Raw genomic sequence first — 25,480 nt, 5'->3', positions numbered from 1 at the left:
TGGACACACAATAATCTATCAGGTTACGCCTCCTTCTAATCATCCACTCCCATCCTGCACCTCCTACTGTACCACACTGGACAAACATACAAAAGTTTTATGTCATACAATCACTTCAGTTCAACAGTTTGTGTCTGCACTGATGATTGCTCCTGGACATAGTGTGCGTTGAGTAATATCGTTGATTGAATATTGTTTGAAGATATATACAAAAAAAACGTGAACCTAAACATTTCGAGGGACGGTCCACTCCAAAAATTAAACAAGCACCAATTTTTCTCTTTTGCTTGTAGTGTTTTTTATTTATCTATTGTTTTGCTCTGAGTTATCCTGGCTTGGAAGTATCAGCTATGGAGATTCGTGGCACCTCTTAAATATGATGGAAACAGAGGTTTTGTGGTAAAAAAGTACATTTGCTAAATATCTCTTTTGCAGAAATCATGATTGCAATGCTAAAAAGACATCCACAAACCAGATTCATATTGAAAGACTGTTTCCTTAATACCAAAAAGGAGGTGCAGAAAGATGCATGCAACTACCAGTGACACGAGGTGTCTGCTTATAGCACCGTGACAGGATGTAAGCATTAACGGTGTCCCACTCAGCTGAACCGTTATGGTAGCTATTTGCATGCCACTTCCACCTGGCAGTGTATTAGTTTAGCTGAAAAAAGAGTTCCTACTTGAAACTATTCACGAAAAGGTTTTTGAGATTTCTGGCAATCAAGTGTGGCAAATGTGTAACAGTGCAATTACATAAATCAGTGGTAGTGTTATTAGAAATTCAATCATTTACAGATTTCTTGTAATCTAAAAATAGACAAAGTCACAAAACCTTAATCGAAGCCATCCTTGGTGACAAATTTGCAAAGGAGTATTTCTGAAAGGTGAAGTGAAACAACAAACCTGTTTTTGCGTTTTCACCGTTCGTTCCTTTTCAGTGCGTCAAGAAACCTCCAAATAGTTCAGCTCCTGCTCAGCGAACTTAGACGCACTGCTGTTTCCTTAGAAACGGCACAGACGTTGGACTTTGCCAAAATCCTCCATATCCAGTTGGCGCTCAGCTTGTTCACCCTGTCAGTCAGCCTTGTGCTTTCATTCTTCTTCTCCTCTCTCCATTTGTCCCCTTCCATTGTCCTGCTTGGCATTCCTTCAGCTGAGGCTGTGGCTCTTCTTGCGTTTGTAAATCTTCTGATTCAGATTTTTCCCTCGTTAAATCAAAGTGTTTGCTTTACAGAGGAGTTGGGGTTTTATGTTCCAGGTCCAGGGATCACTATAACAGATGTTACTTATAAATAAATCTCACTTTCTTCTCATGTATATCTGGTTATTTATTAAATTTTCAAATATGTTTGCATTCCAGTCTTCTGCAAAAGTGCACATTTATCAAAAAGGCCATAAGGTTTAGTTGAACTGTCTACAAATGCATAAAAAACAATTAGGTTTTATCTCATCTTCGCTCGCCACCACAGCACCTTAACACCTAAGAAAAAGAAAAGAAAATTTGAACTCTTTCCTAAGAATTATTGGCAGGCATCAAAACTGTGCCGAATTCTAGTATTATACAGTTACTTCTACCTGATGTGGGTCCATGGGCATTTTCATTAAGGCCAAAGAATAAATGCTAAAGAGAAAAATAAAAAGAGGAACAAAAACTAAAGGAACACAAGAGGTTTAATCAACAGGTGAGGAAAGAGAGAGAAGAAAAAAGTGACAAAAAGTTTAGAAAACACCACCGCACAGAAGATGTCATTGATACCTTGCACTAATAAAAAACAAGTCAAATTTGAGTGTGTACCTTTTCCTCTATTTCCTTTATTTGTCTCTTTTGCAAGTCAATCCTGTCCTCCAGCTCTCTTATTCTCTGCAACAAAAAGACAGAAGTGGTTAGCTCGTGGCCACGCGAAACACATCTGATTGATTCTGACACAATCATTTCCTCAGGTGCAACAACATTTCATTTCATTTCTTTATTTATTTCACACATGGTTCAACAGTTAAGTTAGGCTGCTATCAATCTATTCCTGCAGACACTCCAAATATTCTTCTGACTTTCCCATCATGCCATACTGTCTCCATGGCAGCTGTTGGAATGAGCTGCCATGGCAACTGAAGAGCAGATTTAACAGTGACACTGTTTGAGACTTAAAAGCTGAGTGGCTTCATCAGTGACTCGGTTCTTTGTTCCTAACATATTAGTTTAAATAGCTTTCCACTGTGAGTGCTCACTATACAGTACATAAATACAACTGAGGCAGGCAGGCATATTTTAAAACAAATACATGACATTTTGAAGTTAATATCCTGTGCAGCAAATCAAATTGAGGTTGAGGTGAATGCTCCAGTTAAATATCACTTCTTAACTACAGAGAAATTGGAACGAGTGTTAATAAAAGCCACACTGTGGGGACTTTTTAAGTGAGCATAATTCTCAGAGTTATTATTGTAAAATATATCACAAATTAAATCAGATGCATTTCTCGGACCTGCAAACATGTTGATTTCTAATCGGTTCAGTAGTTTGAGCATATTAATTAGTAGATACATTAAAAATGTGCAGTAAGTACGGTTAGAGGATATTTTGTTAGTGAGTTAGAGTACATGTAGTGTCATGTAGTCAATGGATAACACAATGCCAAAAGCCATGGGTGTAAAGTATCGAAAGGGCTGCTGAGTGGAGGGATACTGAAGGTGTCAGGGTATTCAGATCACAATGAAACACACAAACACTCACACAAATCCAAGGTCATTCTGTCTCATCTTTCCACTCACCCACTTTTACATATGCACTTACAGATAGAGTTACAGGTAGCACGTACAGGGATACTGCATCTTTTTCAAAGCACCAGAGATCTGGTGGGGTTATAAGTTCCAGACAGGTACCAGGGGTCAGATTCAGGGAGGGCAGGACTCAACAACCTGACTGGGTTTGTTTTGAGCCTTACCTGCTGGGCCTGCTGTAGGAGCTCCATGCGCTCCTGTAAGATTTGACTGTCATACTGCCGGCTCTGCCGGAGAATCTGACGCCGCAGCTTGTCCACGGCTAGCCTCAGCTCCTCCCTCTGCCTGTCTGTCAGCGACTCAGCCACCGCCTGGCATGCCGGCTGCTCCTGCTGCAGAGCGCTATACAGCGTGGCCTCCAACTCCTCGATCCTCTGCACAGCCAGCCACATATACACACATACATGTATACACCCACACACACACACACACACACACACACGGACGTGCACATGCACATGCAGGAACACACACAGGCATGCACAAGCACAAACAAGGGAATACACATATGCACACAAACACACAGACACATACACACAACACTGTGACCATGGCAGATATGGGGAACACTTTTCCACTTTACATTGAGGGCTATTCAACCTTGGTTTTTACATGGTCACTTGATTTGGTTAACAACACAAACTGTGCTTTTCTTTACACATTGTTCAAACAACAAATTCCAAGTAAGAACCAAGATCAGCCCAACACAATATCGAGTGGGACTATAAACACAAAGCAACACCAAAACTGACCAAGTAAAATGGTTAGAATTATATGGCGAATGATCTAAGTGTTAACTTCTGTTATCTGGCTACAGTCTAGTTAAATCAGTGGAAGTGGAGAATGCTTTAAGATTCATGCTTTAAAAATATATAATTAAAACCTTATTATTAAACTCACTCTTTTAACTTTCTCCTGAGCAACTTTAAATAGGATATTCATAAATGAATTATATCATATCATCATACTTTCTCAAATCAAGAGAGAGTAAATCTGATCGAGGTTTAGGTCATAAACAAGTGGCCACGTATCCCGGCCAACTGAGTGGCTAAGATTATTAAAATAATTTAGACTTCAGTGGTAAAAGATGCAGTATCCCAACACAATGTAGCAAATTTTACCTTGATGGAGCATGTTGCATTTTTGATGGTTAACAGGGTCCTAGATGTTTATCTCATGCTGAAATGATAATGCTGCACCCCTGCATTCCTGAATTACTTTATCATCAGCCATTATAAGTAAAAATATACACAATGGTAAGCAGTAGATATGTCTGTGTTCATATGCAGGTAAAAGCACGCTGTGTATTATTGCTCCAAGCTTCGTACCATGTAGGCTTGGTCCAAGGCCTGCTTCCTGTAGTCCAACTCCTCCTCAAGGAATCCTTTCTGCTTACTAAACAGCTCCTGCAATAAGATGTTATAATCTATAATGCAGGGCTTGGTAGAAGGTAGCATGTTGTACATAGTAGTATAGTTATAATTACGTATTAGTCTTGATAAGTTCTTTGACATAATAACAACAGGAGACTATAATATTAACACGCTGCTTTGAATATGTTGTAGAAAGCTGAATTTTATGCATTTGTAGGTAACTTTCTCACCTTGTCATTTTCCAAGTCGATCATCTTCTGCGTGAGGGCAGCCTCAGTGCTGTCTATCTGCTTCAACCACTGCAAATGAAGACACAGAAAGGTGTGGGATTCACATTTTGCTTCTATAAGATTAATCTAAATTAAACAAAAAATGAGTTAAATGAAATCCGTCTTTATCTTCTTCTTTTGCCTCTCTCACCCCTTCTCTAGCATCTTCTTCTGTTGCACTGAGCTTCTGCATATCCTCCTTTACCACCTCCATGACTCTTCTATGTGGTCATTCTCGTTTATTTCGTGCCTGGCAGCTCGATCTTTATCATCCTTTTGTCCAATATATCAATCTGCACATGTCCAAACCAACTCAAGTTTGCCACTCTTACGGTGTCTTCCAATCATACATCATAGCAGAGCTCACAACAATCTGTTTTACTCTTGCTGCTATTCTTCTCTCACAAATCACCCCTGACACTCAACTCCACCCACAACACCCTATCTGCACTCTCTCCTTCACCTTGTGCACTGTCCATTGCTCGGGATGTTTAACCCAGCCAAGGGGTGTGGCACAAACCAATGTACTCTTAGTGCCAGTCCCATGCCTGGATAAACGGGGAGGGTTGCATCAGTGAAGGCATCCAGCATTAAATCCTTGCTATATCAAATATGCAGGCTTGAATGAAATGGCTTTGCTGTGGTAACAGGGTGTTATAGCAATGTTTGTCCACTGTGTGTCAGAAAAGAGAAACTTTCCACTCACCTTTTCACAGAGTGAGATCACAGTCCCTGCTTGGATCACAGCCACCTGCTCTTCATTTCTGAGATTCTTTAGAAAATACAACATTGACAAAGACTCATTAGAAATTTTAAGACTAAAGTGATTTTTCTACAGTGGGTTCGAACTCACCCCATTATCTCCCAGAATATCCAACTTCTTCATCAGTTCAGGAATGATTACATCCTGCAAAAACCCCCAAACTAAATCATCAAGGCTGTTATATTAACTGTGCAGGTACTCAAGAAAGCATTTAGAAGAAAGGTTCTAGTTTGTTTGTTTTTTACTAGTGCATTCACCTTGACTCCCTCCTGGTGGCAGTAGACTTGCAGGGCACTGCTACTGTTCTCAGGGAACGCAGACATGTGGAGATTGAGGGCAGGTGATCTGCGTTCCCTTTCCTATGTATGCAAACAATGTGTTAATATTCACACATAATGTCAGCTATGCAATTATTCATTGTACCACGGGCAGTTCTGATCAACAAAAAGGAAAAATAAATGGTGGTGTAAGTCAATGACACTATGCAAAATGGCAGGGAATGAGGGATTTACTTACATGACAATGACAATATGATCAGGATCTGCCAAAGGAGGGCGGTGAAAACCGATGGAAAAGGGGTCAAAGAAACCAAGCCAACAGAATAACATGCTGAAACTCTAAATTAAGCCAGTGACGTGTCATTTCCCAACATTGAGATACAACTGCTATTTAAACTGATGGAGAGTGGACTCCATCAGGGTGATGGGACTTTAGAAATAAAAAAATATCATCTTAATAGTATGGTATGCAAATTCTTATTTTTTTAAAAGAAAAGGAAACAAAAGCATAATTCCATGGGATCCGTCCTCATTTTGTTCATATACATCAACTTTCAAATTGTGAAAAATACAACAACAGAAAATTGGGATATGCATGCAAAAATGAGACAAAATGAAGAAAAATGGGAGTGGATGGTGAACTTAAATATATTTTTATTTACTTAAAAATTATATTCTTGACAAAACATTTCTTCATTGACAAAAATATTCAATTTCAGTAAAGGGTAAGGTACACAGCTGCCATGCAAAACAAGGAAACACAGATGCATACAGTGAAGAACTGAGCAGTGTGTTTAAGGCTATGTCTGTCTGTCTGATGAGTCACTGTATATAGGTCTTGCGTCTGGAGCTGAGATTGTTGTTGTCACCTCCTGGTGACAGTATGATGTTGGCACAGTCTCTTACTTCCAGTTCAAGGACTCTGAATTCCAGCAGCTCATTTTGGTCCCGAGCATCCTGAACCTCAGCCTGCAGCCGGGACTCCGCCTGCTGCAGCGCACTCATCTGCAAACACAACAGATTCGTTACACATACTAAACACTATGAAATGTTTCAAAGTCTTGTTTGTAAATATTGAGGACAGTGTCCAAGATGCCAAAAGTCTGTTCACCGTGCACAATATGTAATAGACTGTATAAAGAAGATGGACAAAGCCACTCTAGCTGCAATGCTTTGTCAGTTTCTTGCAATTTTGAAACCATATATAAAAATTGTGAGTGAATCTGACTGTGAAACTGAGAGACACTGCACACTTGTACTGGCATCAATCAAATAGGCCCACTCTTACAAATAATATGTTTGAGGTTTCTTTTTTATTTTAATGTGGGCCAAAGTTTTGCAAAAGAACATAATTTTATATTAAAATAATTACCTAGTGATTAAGTCCATAACATCATCTGGAAATTGTTAACTTAGATCACTGATCAAGGGAGCTGAGGGTTATTTCCAATCGACTTCTATAAAGCCTGACTTATTTTTTGAGCCAAAGGATCTGCCCCCTCCTGGCCATTAGACAGAATGCAGACTTAAGGAACTGCATTGACTTTGCTTTCTGTGTCTATAACTACAAACTTTACAGCACATCTTTACAGCTGTTACTCTCGTGCATACATTTTAAATTGTGTATTTACTTTTAGTTATCTTATAAATGTTATCAATTTTTTAATCAACTGAGAGTTACATAGATAATTATCTTTTAAACGGCTACATTAACTAACTCTGTCACTATTTTCTCAGTAAAAGTTTTTATTCTGCTTATGTTTATACAAAATATAACGTTTTCAGAGGTGGTTAATAAAGAACACATCTGATCATGAAAATCAGGTATTACAACTAGTACTGAATGCCTTGATATAGAAGGCTAATCTAATGTACCTTCTCACGCAGTTCCTGGTTGGTCCTGAGCAAGTACTGCTTCTCCTCTACCCACTTTGAATCCTGCCATAACAACCAAACACAACATGAGCGAGAAATGACACTGGCAGGAACAGAAGAGGATTTAAAGGATCTGCAATGACATAGTGTGATGAACAAAACTCCCATCCCTCAAACTTGCAGCTTAAAAGACACAAGCAAATGCAAAACAGACACAAAAAAGATAGCACAGGGTGGCAGGAGCACAAGTTTATTGATGCAGACAAATGAAGCCAAATCAGATAACCAAAGCAAAAGAGCTGCAATCACAGGCAACAAGAGTTCACAGCAACATGAGGACCAAATGGCAATCTGAGATGAAAAACAGCAGCAAAGCGAGTCAGAATACCAGCTGGATCAAGCCACAGGCAACATGCAGTAACTCAATGAAATGCTTCACAAAAAAGTAAACAAAGTGTCCTGATATGAACTCGGCATGATAAATTCAGTGATTCTCTCACTACTTTCTTTAAGCAAAAAAAAAAGCCAGAGGCTTTCCTACTACACATCCAGTGGTTTGGCTTACTTCTCAGACCAAGATGCCTTTCGTACACATCAAATAACCAAAATCAAGTTGTATTAAGTGAGTATTTTCATGTTTTAACAGAAAGTTATATACTACCACATGAAAATCTTATGTGTTAATCTATACAAAGCTAAAATGAATCAAGGTGGTTGAAGTGTTTAATCTGTGATGAGTAACTCAGACACAAGTATTTAAAATAAAACACCATCATCGGTAAGGGCAGAGGGTGAAGGAGAGAATGCAGGCACAGCACTGACATCACACATGCAGGAAGTGACATCACAGGAATCTGCGGCAGACCTGGTCAGCAAAGCGCCAGCCAAGGAGCACAGCAGCCAGACAGACATGCAGGAGGCCCAGTGAGAGCAGGACCAGTGAGCTTCTGTCCCCATCCACTGTCTTTATTACCTGCCCCCGCTCAGCCAGGGCCTTCTCCAGATCCACGATCTTTGCCTGGCAGCTGCTGAGCTCCACCTGCAGCTGCTCACGGGTCTGTGGGCGGGAAAATGAGCCATCAGAGACTTAAATCCAAGTACAAAAGGAATGAATAGAGCAGACTGAGAAAACCATAATGAGGATCTATGCTCTAAATATTTTCTTGAATTGGAAGTTAGACTTGTACGTAGCACATTTGGAAGGTGGCAGCAGATACGAACCCTGGCCTCCCTCTCTGCATCCAGAGACCCCCCAGTCTGCTCCTGCAGGAGAGCGTAGGCCCGCTGAAGAGCCTGGTACTCTCTAGTGAGCTGACGAAAACGAAGCTCTGACTCCTCACGGGAAATGCTCTGTGATATCAAAGAGCGAATGTGTCAAATTAACACATAAAGCTTCACCCTTTACTTTTTCATAATCACATATATTAATCTGCAAATTACTGTTAACGTTCCATCTTACTTTCTTCTGATTTATTAACCCAAGATTTATTTTCCACATCTTGAAGCTGTTTAAGATGTTAAGATATTTCTTTCAGTGGATACAAAAGGACTTTCCTACCTCTTCCAAGTCCTCCTCTGGAGTTGCAGGCGTGCGGTCAGTGAGGTCAGTGTTATAGGAGGTCAGTGAGGAGGTTTCAGAGTCTATCGACTCCTCATCAAATCCAAAATATGTCTCCACAACATGCCTCTGCAGAGAGCAGTGGAGGGGGGGAAAGGGTTAAATCAACCTCAGCTCTACACATATGTTATTCTGCGTATCAACAGTTGGAAACAAAAACAATTATTATCCAGAACTATACTGCATCTGATTTCAGCTTAGGAAACTTTTAAACCAAATATTGATGTCATCAAACCCAAAAGAAATCCAATTACTTTTGCAAAGTAAGAGGAAAAATGACTAAAAGTTCAAACTTGTTAAATCTAGACACGGTCATTCAGTCAGTAATCTCATTTTAAAAAACTTAGACTGAATGACTGCACTGACTGTTTACTTTTTTTTGCTTTTAACTTTTCCAGACTCCAAAGTGCTTACCATCATGTTTATAAGTCATTTCCTGGCAACCAGAGAAATAAAGGCAGACCAGGGCACACAGGCAAATGAAAGAAGAGAAATAGAGGATAAAGAGGATGTACTCTGTCATGTTGTTGCCAGGCCAAAAAGTAAACTACAAATAATATCTTAAATATACATCTATCATATCTTCAAAAACACCAGCAGATCTAAAAACTGAAGTGCAGCCCATAAAGTACAACAGCTTTTTTTGTCACTCCTAAACAAAATCTAAAAAGCCGACAACAAAGCCTCTGGTTACAATCAAACTCCTACGAAAAAAAATGGTCAGTGTCTGGGTTTGTCCTAAAAAGGAAAGCTAAATTTCCAGGTGCAAGTCCAAAAGCCAAGCTGCTGTGCCCCAATTCAGTGCTGAACCTGCCAAGCTAACAAACTGGTTCCAGGAGGAGGAGGAAGAAAATAAATGTCATGCATCTACAAACTCCTCCTCCTAGCAACATCGCAGACTCTAAAATGTCCCCTGATGTATTAGCCCAAACATGCACACACAAGTACTTAGCAATTATTTCTTTCAAACTCTGTCACCTCAGCCAATTAGATATTGTCATCCCTTTAATCCCTTTGGCACAGATAAAAGCATGAAATGCTGCATACAGCTTGCAGTTTCTGTGATGCATGTCCAGTCTCTAGTAACACTATCTTATAAAGAACAAAAATATACTCACATTATAAAAAAATCTATAATAAAAAACCCCCAAAACAAATAATTCTCAATTAGCTGCGTGTGTGCTCACTGTGATGGTCCCAGCAGTGAGGGATGGTGTCATAATTGTCCCCTGAGCCCAATTAAACACAAACACACAAGTGAAAACAATGCTCAAGGGTCAGTCAACCACAGATAGGGAAGTTGCTTAGTTACACACCACTGGATTAACAGATGTGTAAAAACACTGATGAAAACTCACTTTCGGCAGCTTGAAAGGTTTCTTCCTGTTCTTTTTGCTCATCACCAATCGATCACGTTCCTAAAGACACAACAGATGAACATTTTTAAATTCTGACCTTTAAGAGAGCAATCGGAGGCATCTGTGGCGGCACGGGATTCACATTGATCAATCAAAACGTTACCTGCCATCAGCATAAAATGTTTTGTTCAGCAGAGTCTAATTTAGTTACATTTCTTTTCTATATTTCAAATTAAATAAAGTCACAGCATTAAACTGTAAATTCAAGAATTTAGCAGCTTCTAATAACTCAAGCTGTCAGACTGACAGTGTCAGTGAATGTAAAGAAGATAAGAGGGGAAACATAGGCAAAAACTAAAGACTAGGCCATTCTTCTCAAGGTTTTTTGGGGTTTTTTAAAAAAAAAAAAACATATAACCATTGATCCTTCTGACATGTATAAGACATGTATGCTCCCCTGATCCAGAGGGGTCAAAAATGCAGAGAGAAGCACAACTTCAGGGTTAGTACTGTCACAATAACAATTGTGACAGTGACAGTACAACAATACGTCCCCCTTCTAGCCATGGCAATGCAGATGATTTTATTATGTATTTGTATATTGTTATTGGCACACTTAAAAAAATCCACTGACATATTACAGATAAAATATCAAGACAGAAACCTCTATACGCTTCCAGTGAAGTACACACATGAAAAATCATATTATCATTTGCAGAGCCAGAACTGTTTGCTGATTTGTTGGCCTCGGCACTCAATACAGGCCGATTCATTTAAAAAGTAAAGACGGGACAGAAGAGCAATGTGGAGTGCTGATGTTGCAGTTTGGACACCAGAGGGCAAGTTGACTGTGGGAAATAAAAATGCTTGGAACAGGTTTAACATAGCAACCAGCTGATCCAAACAGAACAGGCAGAGCTTAAATGAGTAAATAAATAACTACACATAAGAAATATTATGTAAATCTGTTCATGTTTCGTGTGTCTGAAAGAAAAAGAAAAAAAGATTTTCAGCTGATATAATGGAATATACGATTTTAAATCACTGAATATCAATATTGTTACTTCTCTTAATACTCCTGCATTTGTCAGGGCCTAATATTATGCCTACAATAATAATCTTGTGCCATAATGTATTGCCAATACATTAAGAGATATTGTAGTGAGAGCTATCTAAAAACATCTAACAGACGAGCTGACAGAGTAATGTTATCTGAGTATATACTGTTGTATGACCTTATGTGTTAACAGGCATGTAACCCTGTCCTGACCTGCGTGAGCTCATCAATGATGCCGCGTTGCTCAGCAACTTGCAGCTTGAGGAACTCTACTTCCTGTTCCTCGTGGGCGTGGGTCAGGTCGGTCAGGGAGCTTGGTCGCTTCATCTGGGCCTGAACAGACTGCTGCTGTGATGGTGGCCGAGAGGAGGAAGCTTTCTCCTTCTGCAGGAGGGAAACAGATGGACTAATTATTTTTCATGCTATTCATCAAATGACCAGCAGAGGTCCTCTTTCCTTCAGAGAGCCCTAAAAACCATAAAACGTCTTGAATAGACTAGATAAAACTATAATATCTACTACATCCTATTACTACTTTTTGATTTTATCTTCAGGTTAAAAAAAGAGGGAGTTAAGAGTCACCAGCAGATGTTTAGGAAGACATGTTGGTTGCACTTACCATCTCAGCATTCTCACGGCTCAGGTTCTTGAGTTTCTCCTCCATGCGCTGCAGTGTTTGCAGGAGGTCATCATTTTTCTTGGACAGCCGCTTATTCTTCTCAAACATGGGCTTCATTTGGCTCTCTGCCTCTCGCACCCGTTTCAACTGAACAGAGGAAGGAAACAGGGAGGGGGGACATTGTAATCTTAAGTGTCGCCACAGAATTTCCAGCTTAACTAGGACAGTCAACATCAACAGTGAGGAAGTTAGGAAATATTCGGATTCAGGTTTCTTCGACATCCATACTCTTCATGGTGTCTAAACGTATGCGAATTATAATTTAAAAAATGTCTGCATGTATAATTGTATGTTTATAATGACTGCACGCGTGTTTTTCTCACTAGTTCATTCCTCTCATCGGCCAGTAGTGCATTTCTGTCCTCCAGTTTCCTGATGACTGAGTGGAGCTCTGCAATCTTCAACTGGAACCTCCTCATGTCACGCTCCTCCACCTCCTGTGAAGCCGTGGGGAGAGGAGAAGAGGAGGAGGAAGACAACAACTGAAAAAGGGAGTACATGCAGGCAGGCATGCAGGTAATGGAGACGGACAGTAAAAAGGAGGTGATGGCAAGAAAGATGATTTGGCTGTTCACAGAGTGAATGTGTATGTGAAGTACAGTAACCATGTGATTTATGAACTGGTAAATTGACTGGTACTTAAATAATGCCTTTCTAGTCAGATGAGCACTCAAAGCACTATCTACTGCATCTCTCATGCACCCAGTCACACATTTATACAGCGCTATTTATATATAATGTTTGTCTGTAAAGACAACTTAAGTATTCCTTCAAAATTGATTTTGTGGCGTTGGCTGGAATCAGGAAAAAGCTGCACAAACAACAACGTATATTAAATTCTCCATGTACGGCTCACGGATTCACAGATGTGCCAATTTCACTTTTTAACTCTATGGCATCTGTTATTAATATCAATATTATCAATTGCACTACAAAATCACTATTCCACTGTGATTTTTTTTATCACTTATTTTTCTTTAAAAGCTCCTCACCAGAAATACCTCACATTGTGCTTACTTTGTATAAAATTTGTAATATAAAATATAATATAAAATATCTGTAAATATGGGAAACTTTCGGAACATATAAAAATATCTTAAGCATAAAATACTGACACTTGTATACCTGGTTGTTGAGCAAGTCTGGGTTTTCTCCTAGTCCAGGCACCACTTCTCTCTTCGGGCTGCCATGGTTGTGTCTCTCGGCCTCTCGTACCTGACCCAGCTGCTCATCCAGGGCTTCCTTTTGGAGCTGAAGCTTCTGGGCATAGCCAGCCTGTAACCCCAGCTCCCTCTCCAGAGCGCACACCACCCGGTCCTTTGCCTTCAACTCATCCATCTAAAGGAGTGAAACAGAACTAGATTATAGCCATTATAAGGAGTTAGTAAATAGTTTTTACGTCTAACTGAAGTCCTTAATATTTTATTTTTAAGACCTTTTCCAGTCTTTTCTTTTTCTATTACTCATGTTATTTATTTTTATTTTACTAGTTTATTAATGTTTTTTTCTGTTTACACTTTATTTTCCCTCCACTGCGGTTATACCAGAATGAATCAAAAGGGGAACCCTCTCACTCACCACACATCACAAACTCACATGTAAACCACCTCTCAACTCTCATTTATCATCTTTATCTAAGCAGCTGGAGTCCATCTCTTGTCTTATTCTGTCTGGTCTTATTTTTCAAAATAAAGCACTGAAAATATTGTTCTTATTGTCTACAAAAGTGCAGAGATTTCTGAGAAGCAGCAGAAAACTCCGATTCGATTAAATCTAAATCTAATCATTTCACTCGTTTCACCTCCAATATGTGAATATTAGTTCATATGTGCAATGTTTTTCTTTATAATTTATGTATGTACATTGTGCACAGCTTCAGTGTAAGATGGCGTTTGCTGAAGACTAACAATGTTTTAGCTTTTATAACACTCTGCTTTAGGTTTGATTAATTTATAAGCCTCTGTTCTTGCTCTGCATTCATGCAACCCCTCCTGACAGCTGTTACCACCTCTACTTCCCTCCGTATTTTGTTCTTTAACGCCGGTATTTCCTGCACCGCCTGCTCTCCATCAATAAGCCGTGCTTTACTCTTTGAGTTTCCTCACTCAAGCATTCCTTTACTAACAACAATGCCTGTTACTGTAGCCCTCCTGTATGTAATAGGGTAAATCAGTAACTGCAGCAGGTACACAGACATTTATACTTGCAGATAGCACCACATGGTCAAGACAGACATTGTGGCAATTAGCTCCTAACCTTCATGCTACATCAGTGAGATAAGCCCCGAGCTGGAAGTGAACTTCAGTAGAAGGAAACCAATCTGTATAATCTGTGTGTGGGTGTGTGTGTGTGTGTAGGTGTGTGAGTGTGTGTGTCATTCAAATATGATCTGGACAGACAGGGACTACAGCGTTAACAGCTGCTGGGTTCGTGAAGCTAATCTATCACAGGCATAACATGCTTAGTTTATGATGCAGTGTAAGATGTGTCTGCTTATTGCACACAGTACACCTCCCTGTTTTTGCACTTCACTAATAAGTTAGCTCCTTGTGATGCACATAAAGAGGCATGTTTAATCTCCAACAATAAAATCAGTGATAACAGGGAGGACTATTACACTTTTAATGCCCCAATAACACTTTCTTAATCAGCTTCTTAGCAACAGAGCACAACATAAACCTCTATTTACCTGAAAAAAAGTTTAAGCTTAAGTAAAGGTAGATTTTTGCGCCTGTGTGTCTTTAAACCAACAGGATTTAAAAACTTTGTGAGATTTGGCCTGGTGAGGCCAATCTGCTCTGGTTTTTTAGTATTTAATACTTAAGGGTGATTATTTATTGCTTATTTAATCAGGAATAATGGAGTTATTTGATTAATATTGGGCTTTGTGATTATGATATTGCCAATTGAAATTCAATTTAAAGTTAAACTTAATTCATCTTGGCTTGACAGTTAAGTGGATTCTGATAAATGTCTTTTAGAAAATACTTTTTCTATTGATTATCAGTCATCTAAAAATGAGGGAGGGTACACAGTATTGTGGCTTCCAGCTTTATGTGTTCTCACCAGCCGGCGGATGTCTTTCTCACAGTCGCGTTTAATGCGGTGCACCTCGTCCTGGTGCTGTTGGTAGGCTGTGCGGAGATCAGCTGCTTTGGCTTTATCAGCCTGAAGAGCGTTTGCAAGAGCCTCTTCGGCTTGCTTCCGAGCCATTTTCTGCTCCTGAATCTGAAATGGCCCGATGCACACATTTTAATATTTATATACACAAAAACAAAAACAACAAAAAGAACATCAGCTGTGCATTTGTAAATACTTGCTCTTATCCTATTAATAAGTTTAATGACAGATCTAGGCATCTAGGTAGGCTACAGTGAAACAATAGGTTGGCAACAGGCTTTTCCACCCTGCTTCCTGTTTTTCAGGACCAAATTACAAAAGTGTGCATAGTCCCACAAAAACACAGACACAGACACACACACACACACAAAGGGTATTTAAACACAAAGTGCACTCGAAAATCAAGTCTGCAATACTCATTTTACAACTTTGTTAGATCAACATATACCCTATACATGTTCTACTTTCCACAATCTGACATGTGAAAAAGTTATACTTGTCACCCCTGTACCTACTAAAACCTACCTCCTGCTGGAGCTTTATTCTCTCCCCATCAAAGGCTCTCCTGGCTTCCTCCCTAGCCTCTGCAAGAAGGGCATTTTTGAGCTTGTCAGCAGCTCCATCTCTCAGTGCATTCACAAGACCCTGCAGCCTCTGAACCTCAGTATCCCGGATCTTGATTGTTCTGGCCAGCTCGGCTTCATGCTGCCGTGCCAGAGTCTCCCGTATGGCAGCGATTTCACGTAGCTTTTCTTCATGGAGTTTGGCACGCAGGTCAGTGAGTGCTACGGCATGCTTGTGTTGCTCAAGTTCGCGAGCCTGCCGCTGCTCTTGGAGCCGCTCGCGGAGTTTGCATACCTGATAGAAGGACATAATGCAGAATATAGATTAGAGTACCCCTGACAAGTAGCCATCAGTATTTACATAAAGTTTGTCCTGACTCTATTGTGCATATTTCCATATTTTTACTCTAAGTCCTGGCAGACTAAAACAAACTAGCCATGAGGGATGGAGAGATGAGCACAGAGAGGTTTGTGTGTCAGTGAGCAGACTGGAGTAATAAACTGCCCGGAGACCTTTTTTTAAGAAAAAGAAAAAAAAAGAAGTATATGTATTTTGTTGCTTCACAGCAACAGAATAGCCAAACTGCACGCTAGGTAACCCTACTGTCCTATTAGAGATATTGCTTCTTTATAAGTGTGCTTACATGCTTTTAAACATTGGTTGCAAATAATTTATAAATAAAACTGGCAACCATTTCTATCCTGTTTCTGCTGAGTTGATAAAATAGGAGATGACTTCTCAACCACATTTATTAACTTTAAACGCATGTTCTCAGCTTCTTCCACCTCCTCTTCTTCCTCACCCTCACCTTCCCGCGCTCCTGCTGTAGCTCTATCTGAAGGTCCATGATCTTGCTCCTCAGTTCCTCATTGGTGGCCGGCACCGAATCAGCCATCACCTCCGATTTCTCCGGCTTCCGTCCCTTCTTAGACGGTTGAGCCGATGGGGGTGTGGTTGATGACATAGCACTCTAGCCGCCCAGTCGGGACGGACATAGAGTGCAGGGTGTGATAAAATTGAGGAGAAAATCAGTCGCTGCTCCTCCTCCCTACAAGGCCCTGCATCATCATCATCATCATCATCGGGACGTCTACATTGTTGCTAAAGCTTGCAGAGAGTTTCTACCTGAGAGAGAGACAGACAGACAAGCAGAGAGGGGAAAAAAAAAGGTTGAGTCAGGGTTAAAATCTGGGTTACACAGAACTACAATACTCCGGGGCTAAGCAACCAAATAATGACGCAATATAGCCTGGGGAACACAAACTATTTTGGGGACTAACATTTGCACTCTCCTCTGCCACCCTTTTCTCTCCAACATATACACATGGGCCATTTATCACCATCCTGGGCTGCAGTCCCTGGGCTGTACTTAGCAGCTCCACAGTGCATGAAAAAGTGTCTGGCTATCAAAGTTTTAGCATCTCACAGTAGCCTTCTTCCTTTCTGTAGATTAAGAAATCTCTTCTTTGCTTTCACGAGTCTTCAGGCTGCAGATCCCATAAATCTTTCCTACCTGTTCTAAACTAATGACATATCACTACTTTTTTATCACTAAGATGACAATTAGCCAAACACTCACACAGTGCTCTAATGGAGTTACAATTCACTAATTTCACCTCGTCCATGTCTGCCTTTCTATTGCTTTCTTCTTGTCTTCCCATTATTGAATAGATTATTGTTTTAAGCAGATATCTTCATGTTGTCTTGCCAAATATAGGCAGAAGCTGCTTGCATTACTGTCATTTGATTCCTCCGCTATATTCACAGCACAATATAAGAGCAACATTTGCCTCAAAGTCTCCTTTTACTCCCTAAACATAAAGGATATATTAGAATAGGGCAGTCACTAACATTGTTTTCTGATTACAGGAGCCACAATGTCACATCTTGATTGAAAATGTGATTATTAAATAATTAAATTAGCTTTTCAAATCAAATATCACCTTTGGCTAAACAGCAAAAAAGCGAGGCATACAGAAATAAACACCAACGAATTTTAATTAACGACTGAATATCTCTTATACTCCTACTCACTAAGCAAGGCCAGGTTATGATAGCAGCTATTTTATTTGCATATTTTGTTACAGATGTGTTACAGTGGCACACATCCTCCGAGCTGAAAGCGGACTCCTCTAATCTCTTCTCAGGATTGTAACCCAGTAACCTTCCAGTCATTCTGCTAACTATTAAATAAATAATGCAACAATGAGGAAGCTGGAGCATTAAGACCGCAGGTGCCTCCATCTTTCTCTACATACACATTGCCACGCATTCATACAACATACACAGATGGCAGAAATAGTTACCAAGGCAACACTTGCTCTCAAAAACGCCTCTCATAGCAAAGGATGATGGGAAGAAGGAGCCTCACGGTGGATGTGAAAAGCATACAGTTCATTATTTGTATAGAAGCTTCAGATTTAAAAAAGAAAAAGAAAAAAAAGAATACGTAAGTGCATACATGGTATTGTTATCTGGTTGCATCTTTGAGACGAGGTTGACTGAGAGACAGAAATGCGTCGATGCTGGAGGGCGAGGAAGCTTTCTTCCACATGAATTTTTACACAGTGTGCACAGTTGAATGCTGGGAACCAGTGGGGGCAGGGAGAGAAGGGAAACGGAATAACAGAGAAAAGGTGGAAGATATAACCTACAGTAGAGGTAAAGCAGTAAAACAGGAAGGAAATTGCATACTTCTACAAAAGAAAACTAGCTCTTACCCAACTCCCCTCTGTCCCCTTAAACTCCCCACCCCCTCTTCATCTATCCAGACTTACATAAAGGCATGGCGATGTTACTGATCTCACACTTATTCACACAGACAGAGAAAGCAATAGAGGGAGGTCATTCACAGACAGAGTCTTAAACTGAACAATTAGGGACAGATACAGTTGACACATATTCACACAGCCACCAAAAGTCCTCTACCCCATTCACAATAGTAACAAACGGGTATTTATTTGCAGTAGCACAACAGACAACTGACACACAGGCAAGTGAGGTGGAAACATGCACATATAATTTATGTGCTGTTTATGTGCAACAACAATAAATGGCTTCAGCATACTTTCTACTGTTTTCAGCATGTTTATGCATGTCAGTGTTGTTATCAAAAACCAGGTGTGCCACAGCTGAAATGGCTGAGAGGCATGACATATGGTTTCCCTGTTTTTTTCTTCTTATTCTAAGGAAGCACAGATAGACCCATAAGCACATATCACACTTGACTGTTCGTGTACACTGAGTTAGTGCAAACAGGAAGCCAAGGGTTTGTTGCTTGTCAAAAATACTACAGAGGAAGAAGCACACGACATAAAGTGAGATCAGAGATTTCTTTGCCTCGATCAATGATGAGATGAGATTGCATAACGTCATAGCAGCAGAAAACACAGATCTACTTATCTGCCGCTTTATTAGGTACATTTTGCTAGTACTGCACTGTACCCCTTCTGGCTTCAGAAATGCATTCATTTTTTGTGGTATAGATTCAACAAGCTGCCAGAAGCATTCCTCAGAGAATTTGGTCCATATTGGCATGATAGATCACACAGTTGCTGTAGATTTGGTAGCTAAACATCCATGATGTGAATCTCATGTTCCAGGACATCCCAAAGGTGCCGTATTAGATTGAAATCTGGTGACAGCGGAGGCCATATGAATACAGTGAACTAACTGTTTAAGAAACACGATAATGTTTGATTAGGGCTATGTGACATGGCGTGTTTTTAGTGTGCCGTCATGTTGTTATGCTGGAAGTCATCAGAAGATGGGTGCACTGTGGTCATAAAGGGATTGACATGGTCAGCAACAATATTCAGATAGCCTGTTGGATTAAAACAGTACTCAGCTGGTAGTAAGGGGCCCAAAGTGTGCCAAGAAAATATCCCTCACACCATTATACAACCATCGTTGAATCTTTCATACAAGGGACGATAGAGCCATGCTTTCATGTTGTTTATGGTAACCTGAATGTTGCAGCGGAAATCAAGATTCATGAGAACAGGCAATGTTTTTCTAATCTTCTAATGTCCACCTTTAGTGAGCCAAAAACTCTAACCTCTTGATCTTAAGGAGCACCAGCCAATCCCAGAGGAAATTATGTAAAGACTACATGGTTTGGTCTTCTTCTTCTGTAGTACATATGCTTCAAAATTCAATGTGTTCTGCATTCAGAGATGCTCTTCATCACACCTTGCTTGTAACAAGGAGTTATTTGACTTCTATCAGCTATCAGCTTTAAAGCAGTCTGACTATTCTCCTCTGACGTTTGACAATAACAGGCCATTTTCGCCCAGAGGACTGCTGCTCACTGGATATTTTCTGAGCCATTCTTTGTAAACGCTGTCTGGGAAAATCCCAGCAGATTAGCAGTTTCTGAAATACTCAGACCAGCCTGTCTGACACCAACAATCATGCTATTTGATGTTTGCATTGAACAGGTGTTCCTTAAAAAAAAGTGTCTGTGAGTGTAGACTGGGGAGCATTGAAAACAAAATATGGGGATATGTTATAGTGGCACTGAGAGTATTTTTAAATAGTAAAGAATTACCCACACATGGAATAACTAAAAGTTTGTGACCACAGATATGGTATTTTATATTGTTTTTGTGACTCACACAACTCAGGAAATGCAGGAAAAAAAACAGGCATCTCTGCTCAGAATTTCCAAAGGTCTGATGAACATGGTTGATGTAATAATAAACCATAAAGTGTACCTAATAAGTTGAGTATGTATCTTACAAATACTAAGCCAAGATTTCACCTGAGTCTAAAATATTTGTGCAGCAACTACAAGACATCTGCCACCCACAGTTCCCACAAAGCCTTCTGGAGCCACATCATGTTCCCAAGCTGGCAGCCAGGCGCTAAATCTCAAAGTTTTATAGATCATTGAAAGCCAGGAATGTTATATGTGAAACTGGAAAATTTTATAGGGGCACCGAGAAGCTAAGAACCACCTTTAATGTTCGCAGGAGCAAACAAAAACCAGCAAAGATCGTAGACCTTAAATTACCTCGTCCACTCGAAGTGTAAACTGTTTGTGTAGCTTACACTGTGATGGAAAAGGAAGCAAAACCCTTCAACAAGACAGTTCACCAGACAAAATTAACAGATTTGTCTTCAACATCTATATTTAGCTAATATAAACCCACATTCATTCTGAATAAAAATGTCACTATGACTCATGACTTCAATCATAAGTCATATTTTGCAACACGTTATATAAACTGAACAATAAATCAACAAAAAACTGCCTTCAAGGCCTTTTTAAGTGCAGTGAATGTAGCTCTGAGATCATCATCTTGAGCTAAATCACTATACTATAACTGCAAAAAGAAAAAAATTCCAAATGAGGAAATATGTTTTAGACTGTAAGATAATAAAATAAAAAGTAAATAAAATGTGTGTGACATGCCAAAACTTTGCAGCATCATCTTTTGGGGAAGGGATTACCCTTATTAATTGTTATGTGTGTTGTTGTGTCACTAATTATCTTCTTCTCTCTAATTACCTGCTTTATAGCTCCCAGTGACTTTGTTAGAGTTACATTTGACTTAACCCATCCATTTAAAGCAGTGGTTCTCAAACTGTGGGGTGGGCCCCCCTGGTGGGATGTGGAGCCACTCCAGGTAAGGTGAGGATGATTACAGGAAAAAAAAATATGGAATTAACTGTTGAATTGAGAGTGGCAGAGTTTTCATTGTTGCCATATTGGCTTTTTTTAAAAAATGGATGAGAGGGAGCAGTTCTGACTGAAAACTGCTCACTCGTTGACTGGTCAGCAAGTCGTCAGCCAATGAACCATGGATAATACTCTTTTTTTCAAACAGTATGAGCAAGATTTACAAACAGACATAATTTTTAATTAAACATGACCCCAAATGAGTAACTGATTCTTTAGTTTTCCCATAAACTTGTATACAACAAGAAGTTCTTTTTGCAACCCCAGCCAACGCCATCTGGTGGCCTTCAGGTAGAATGCAGGTTTGAAGCACTTCCGCAATAGTGTCTTTTTTTTTTTTTTTTTCAGCCGGAAGCTACGCCCGCGTTTTATACCATCCATGGCCTTAACTCTTTTCAACTTCTGAGGTCAGGTATACCAGAAAAAGTTTGAGAACCACAGGTTTAAAAGAAGTGTTTGGATTCCTTGGTGCATATTTGCCTTACACATGTAAGACTGCTTTGGTCTGAAATCTGGGCGAGACATAAACTCAGTCAGGTTATGTCTGGTGTAAAATCTGTGCCAAATCACACATGTGGCTCCATCCGCTGTGGTGACCCCAGGGGAAATAAGAGAGGAAGCGGAAAGTACTTAGTGCAATAAAGCTGTTCTCAACTGCCATATGAAAAACTAAGGTTGCAGACATATACAATTGTTTTAACATACCAATGACTTCACAACTGTTGCTTTTGCATTAATCATTGAATTTGTTGCAATTACAGCTCGGGAGCCAATCATAATATCAGTGGTTCAATCTCAATCCCAGGTGTCAAAGTGTCCTTTGCCAAGATACGAAACCCCAATTTGCTCCCAATTCATCCTTTCTAGTGTCAGTGTGCACCTGACAGATAAAAAGCACTTATAGTGAAGTGCTGTATGCATGAATGTGTAACAGTAATGCACTTTAATAGTTAACTTTTTTACTTGAGCAGACATTCTGAGTGGACACAAGCTTATTACACACTAACAGATGAATCTACTGAAAGCCAGACAGATCACACATGCTTACCGAGGGTTAAACATTAAGTACACTTTACAGCAACATAAAGGCCCAATAAGTACATAAGCAAATAGGAGCTCAAACACTGACTCCTTGTTCCTCTTTCCAAGTTTAAAAAAAAATCAACACTGAGGGTGTGGACAGGCTAATATACTGCATCTTATTTACACTGCATATTGGTTACAACACCTAGGCCTATACACAGACACACACACAGAAACAAGCCTCCTCACTGCAGTCATCAGCAGAATGTAGACTGTCAGAACAAGGCTGGCCATGATCCAGACACCCCTCCACAGTCTGCATACACACACACACGCACACACCCTCTGCTGTCTAGAGATTCACTTAAGATACACTGTAAAGATCCCATCGAGAGGCCGAGTAACCCAGCCAAGAGCAAGACTAGTGGAGTATATGACCTAAAAACTACTATGCCAGGAGAATGACTACAAGTTACTGACCCCAATGACTAGTCAACCCAAACACACAAACAATAGTCTCTCTCTCACTGTGTCACATACACATACATTGTACTGCTGGTTTATTGCACAGGCTCTGGTCTTTGGTGTCTATTAATGTGTTAACATAGTCGTAATTATCATTGCTGAAAGCTTTCAGCCTCTCTGTGTACCTCTATGAGTATGTATGCTTTTGCATGCATGGTTGCGCTTTAGCAGTGATACCCTCATCCCGCTCCAGACCGGCATTGCAACACAATAAGAATGAGGAAAGTGCAGCAGATAAGGAAAGAGAGCGTTATACACATGAGAATAACAGAGCACTGGGATTATTCTGGTAGCAGGCTGTCACTCAGCACATTACACTGAGGAAGGCAGAGATATGGAGAAAGCAATAGGATTATGAATGAAGTATTAGTGTACAAATTAAGTTATAGAAAGGGAAGGAAAGAGAGGGGGAAACAGTGACGTACACTGGGGTCCCAGGAAATGTAATTGCTAAATCTGACAGAGCAGACCAAAATATCAGTAGACAGATCTGTATTTTGCAATATGATACTTTAATTCCACTTTTTTGGGCTCAGTTAAGCAGCTCATAAGGGAGGCATCACAATGTGGATCCCTGCTTTTGATCAAACACAAGTGAGTGTGCAACACATGCTGGGTGTCCACTCGGGCAAATTTACGAGCCTCTGGGGCCGCCTGCTACAGCAGCAGCAAAACTGTTATGACAGACAGAGCCTGAGAAACACAACATGCATGGTAGTGGGCTGCCTGGGCAGAGGAATATGCCGGATATGCATTATGGTCTAATGCGATGTCGCCGGCCCTCTAATGAGCTGTCAAATAGGAGATTAAAGGGTAGACTACCGCCGGGTGGGAGGGTTTTTACACTGCTGAAAACCTGTTTGTCCGGCTAACCAACCACACCCCACGGCGAGAGGCTGCTGCTGCTGCAGCATCATCATCATCATCATCATCCTCCGGCCAGGACGGCTGTCCTTGCACTCAGAGCTGCACGGTGTTATGTGTTGATGTTTTTTCAGCAAACACGGCCACGGTGCTCTTGTGCTGGTGTGACCACAAACTAATCTGGTCTAAATATTTCACCAGAGGCCTCTCTTGTTCCGGGAAGATAATGTAACAGCTCTGATGATATGAAGGGGGGGGGCAGCAAAAACAGTTGAATGTTAATCGCCCGTTATCATCGAGGTTCACGCTTCCTCTTTGGCTAGCTGACAGAGTGGGACAGCTGTGTCATATCGGTTCAGCATTCAACCACAAACACAATATTCACATCTCCACAAGAAGCTTGGCAGTTACTGTCGGCAGGCTGAACTCACATCGAAAGCCAGAAATGATGAGGTCCAGACGGTGCCTCTCTATCCGTTACTGCTGCACCGTTAGCGGATGTGTCACAGGAGCTAGCCGCCTGTCAGTCAACAAACCACACGCTAGAAGTTCCCCGGCTTTGCAAAGCGAACAAACTCACCTGAAATAGGAGGTCAACGGCGGTCACAAGTGGCCCGAGGCTTGTGAACGTCTCTGCCCAATCTGCTTCACATGCAGGAAGGGAGGCTGGGCTTCGCTTCGCTGTGGAGGGCTCAATGAACTCACGTCTCCCGCCTCCTCAACACCCCGGGCTCCGCTAACTGCCGACAGCCGACCCCTTTAGAAACTTTCCGCCCCGGATATCAGATATTTTAGAGCAGCTAACGCGAAGGCTGAAGCTTCGTAATAACATGACTCTCATCAGCTCCAGCCTCTTCTTGCGCTGCACGTTGACATTTTCCTCCACGCCCACACACACATACACACACGTTAGAACGCGCGCGCTACGTCATCCGCTCCTGTGCATTTCATCCACATGACTGAATTATTAAATAAATAAATGAAACGATTCCAGTGCCGTGAACATTTGTGTGTGTGTGTGTGTGTGTGTGTGTGTGTGTGTGTGTGGGAGGAGGAGGGCGGCGTCGCCGGTAGCGTGATAGTAGCGCGACACCTGACTGCGTGTTCAAGAATGACACCGCGCGCGGTAATTGCGTGGACTTGTACGTCCATGCGCAGCCGGTGTTCAGGAGCCTGGCGGACGCAGGGGTGGTGTCAGGAACGTGCAGTGTCCTGTACAAACTGGCTCTACTTTGTCTTTATAAGGCGGATGTGACTCGTGCGCTTTAATCCTGGGAACTGATTTACAAACACAAGTATTTAACAAACATATTCTCTATTTACCATAGCAATGTATCGTGCTGAAACAAGCCCCTATCTTTGCATAACTGGTTTTGAAAAGGTCCTTCTCAAGAAAGATATCTGTTCCCTATCACTTCCAAATATTACTCTGTGATTTTTTTTAATGCTACTCCCCCCGGGATCACGATAATTTATGTGCCTGTATGCTCCAAGAAATAATAATAATAACATGACTCCTGCACTTTTTGAACAGGATGTGGTTCAGCTATAAGATCTGTGCTCTTATAACAGCCGCAATTACCACACTCAACACATTAATGGCAACGCCTAACCTTTGATTTTATGTACTCATGTTCATTTCACATTTGAA

General features: G+C 40.7%; 2 protein-coding genes across 3 annotated transcripts in view; both read right to left on the bottom strand.

Moving 5' to 3' along the window:
• LOC102193899 (early endosome antigen 1-like) overlaps positions 1-968 on the bottom strand; it is a gene marked incomplete at its 3' end in the record, with an annotated part of 11,801 nt that extends 10,833 nt beyond the window's left edge. Inside the window, exon 1 of the mRNA XM_013916198.1 lies at positions 906-968. The remainder of the gene's footprint in view (positions 1-905) is intronic.
• A 448-nt stretch (positions 969-1,416) lies between these two features.
• On the bottom strand, positions 1,417-24,822 carry jakmip1 (janus kinase and microtubule interacting protein 1). Of its 2 annotated transcripts, XM_005723187.2 has the most exons (23): positions 24,410-24,822; positions 16,543-16,859; positions 15,696-16,028; positions 15,117-15,278; positions 13,176-13,388; positions 12,374-12,487; positions 11,991-12,137; positions 11,585-11,755; positions 10,315-10,374; positions 8,897-9,025; positions 8,560-8,688; positions 8,312-8,395; positions 7,339-7,401; positions 6,370-6,468; positions 5,443-5,544; positions 5,276-5,329; positions 5,129-5,194; positions 4,384-4,452; positions 4,109-4,186; positions 2,945-3,154; positions 1,798-1,863; positions 1,578-1,654; positions 1,417-1,482 (listed from the first exon to the last, which is right to left on the bottom strand). In XM_005723187.2, exons 2-22 carry the CDS (start codon positions 16,696-16,698, stop codon positions 1,604-1,606), a joined length of 2,556 nt encoding a protein of 851 aa, XP_005723244.1. In that variant the 5' UTR covers positions 16,699-16,859; positions 24,410-24,822; the 3' UTR covers positions 1,417-1,482; positions 1,578-1,603. The 2 variants fall into 2 exon arrangements, with proteins under 2 accessions (XP_005723244.1, XP_005723245.1); XM_005723188.2 differs by lacking the exon at positions 2,945-3,154.
• Between the last annotated feature and the right edge of the window lie 658 nt (positions 24,823-25,480).

The sequence above is a fragment of the Pundamilia nyererei genome, unplaced genomic scaffold (genome assembly GCF_000239375.1).
Source record: "Pundamilia nyererei isolate P.nyererei 1_Seehausen unplaced genomic scaffold, PunNye1.0 scaffold00008, whole genome shotgun sequence".
Classification (NCBI taxonomy): domain Eukaryota; kingdom Metazoa; phylum Chordata; class Actinopteri; order Cichliformes; family Cichlidae; genus Pundamilia; species Pundamilia nyererei.
Note: the sequence above shows the minus strand (reverse complement) of the source record. Positions and strands in the feature narration are given on the sequence as shown.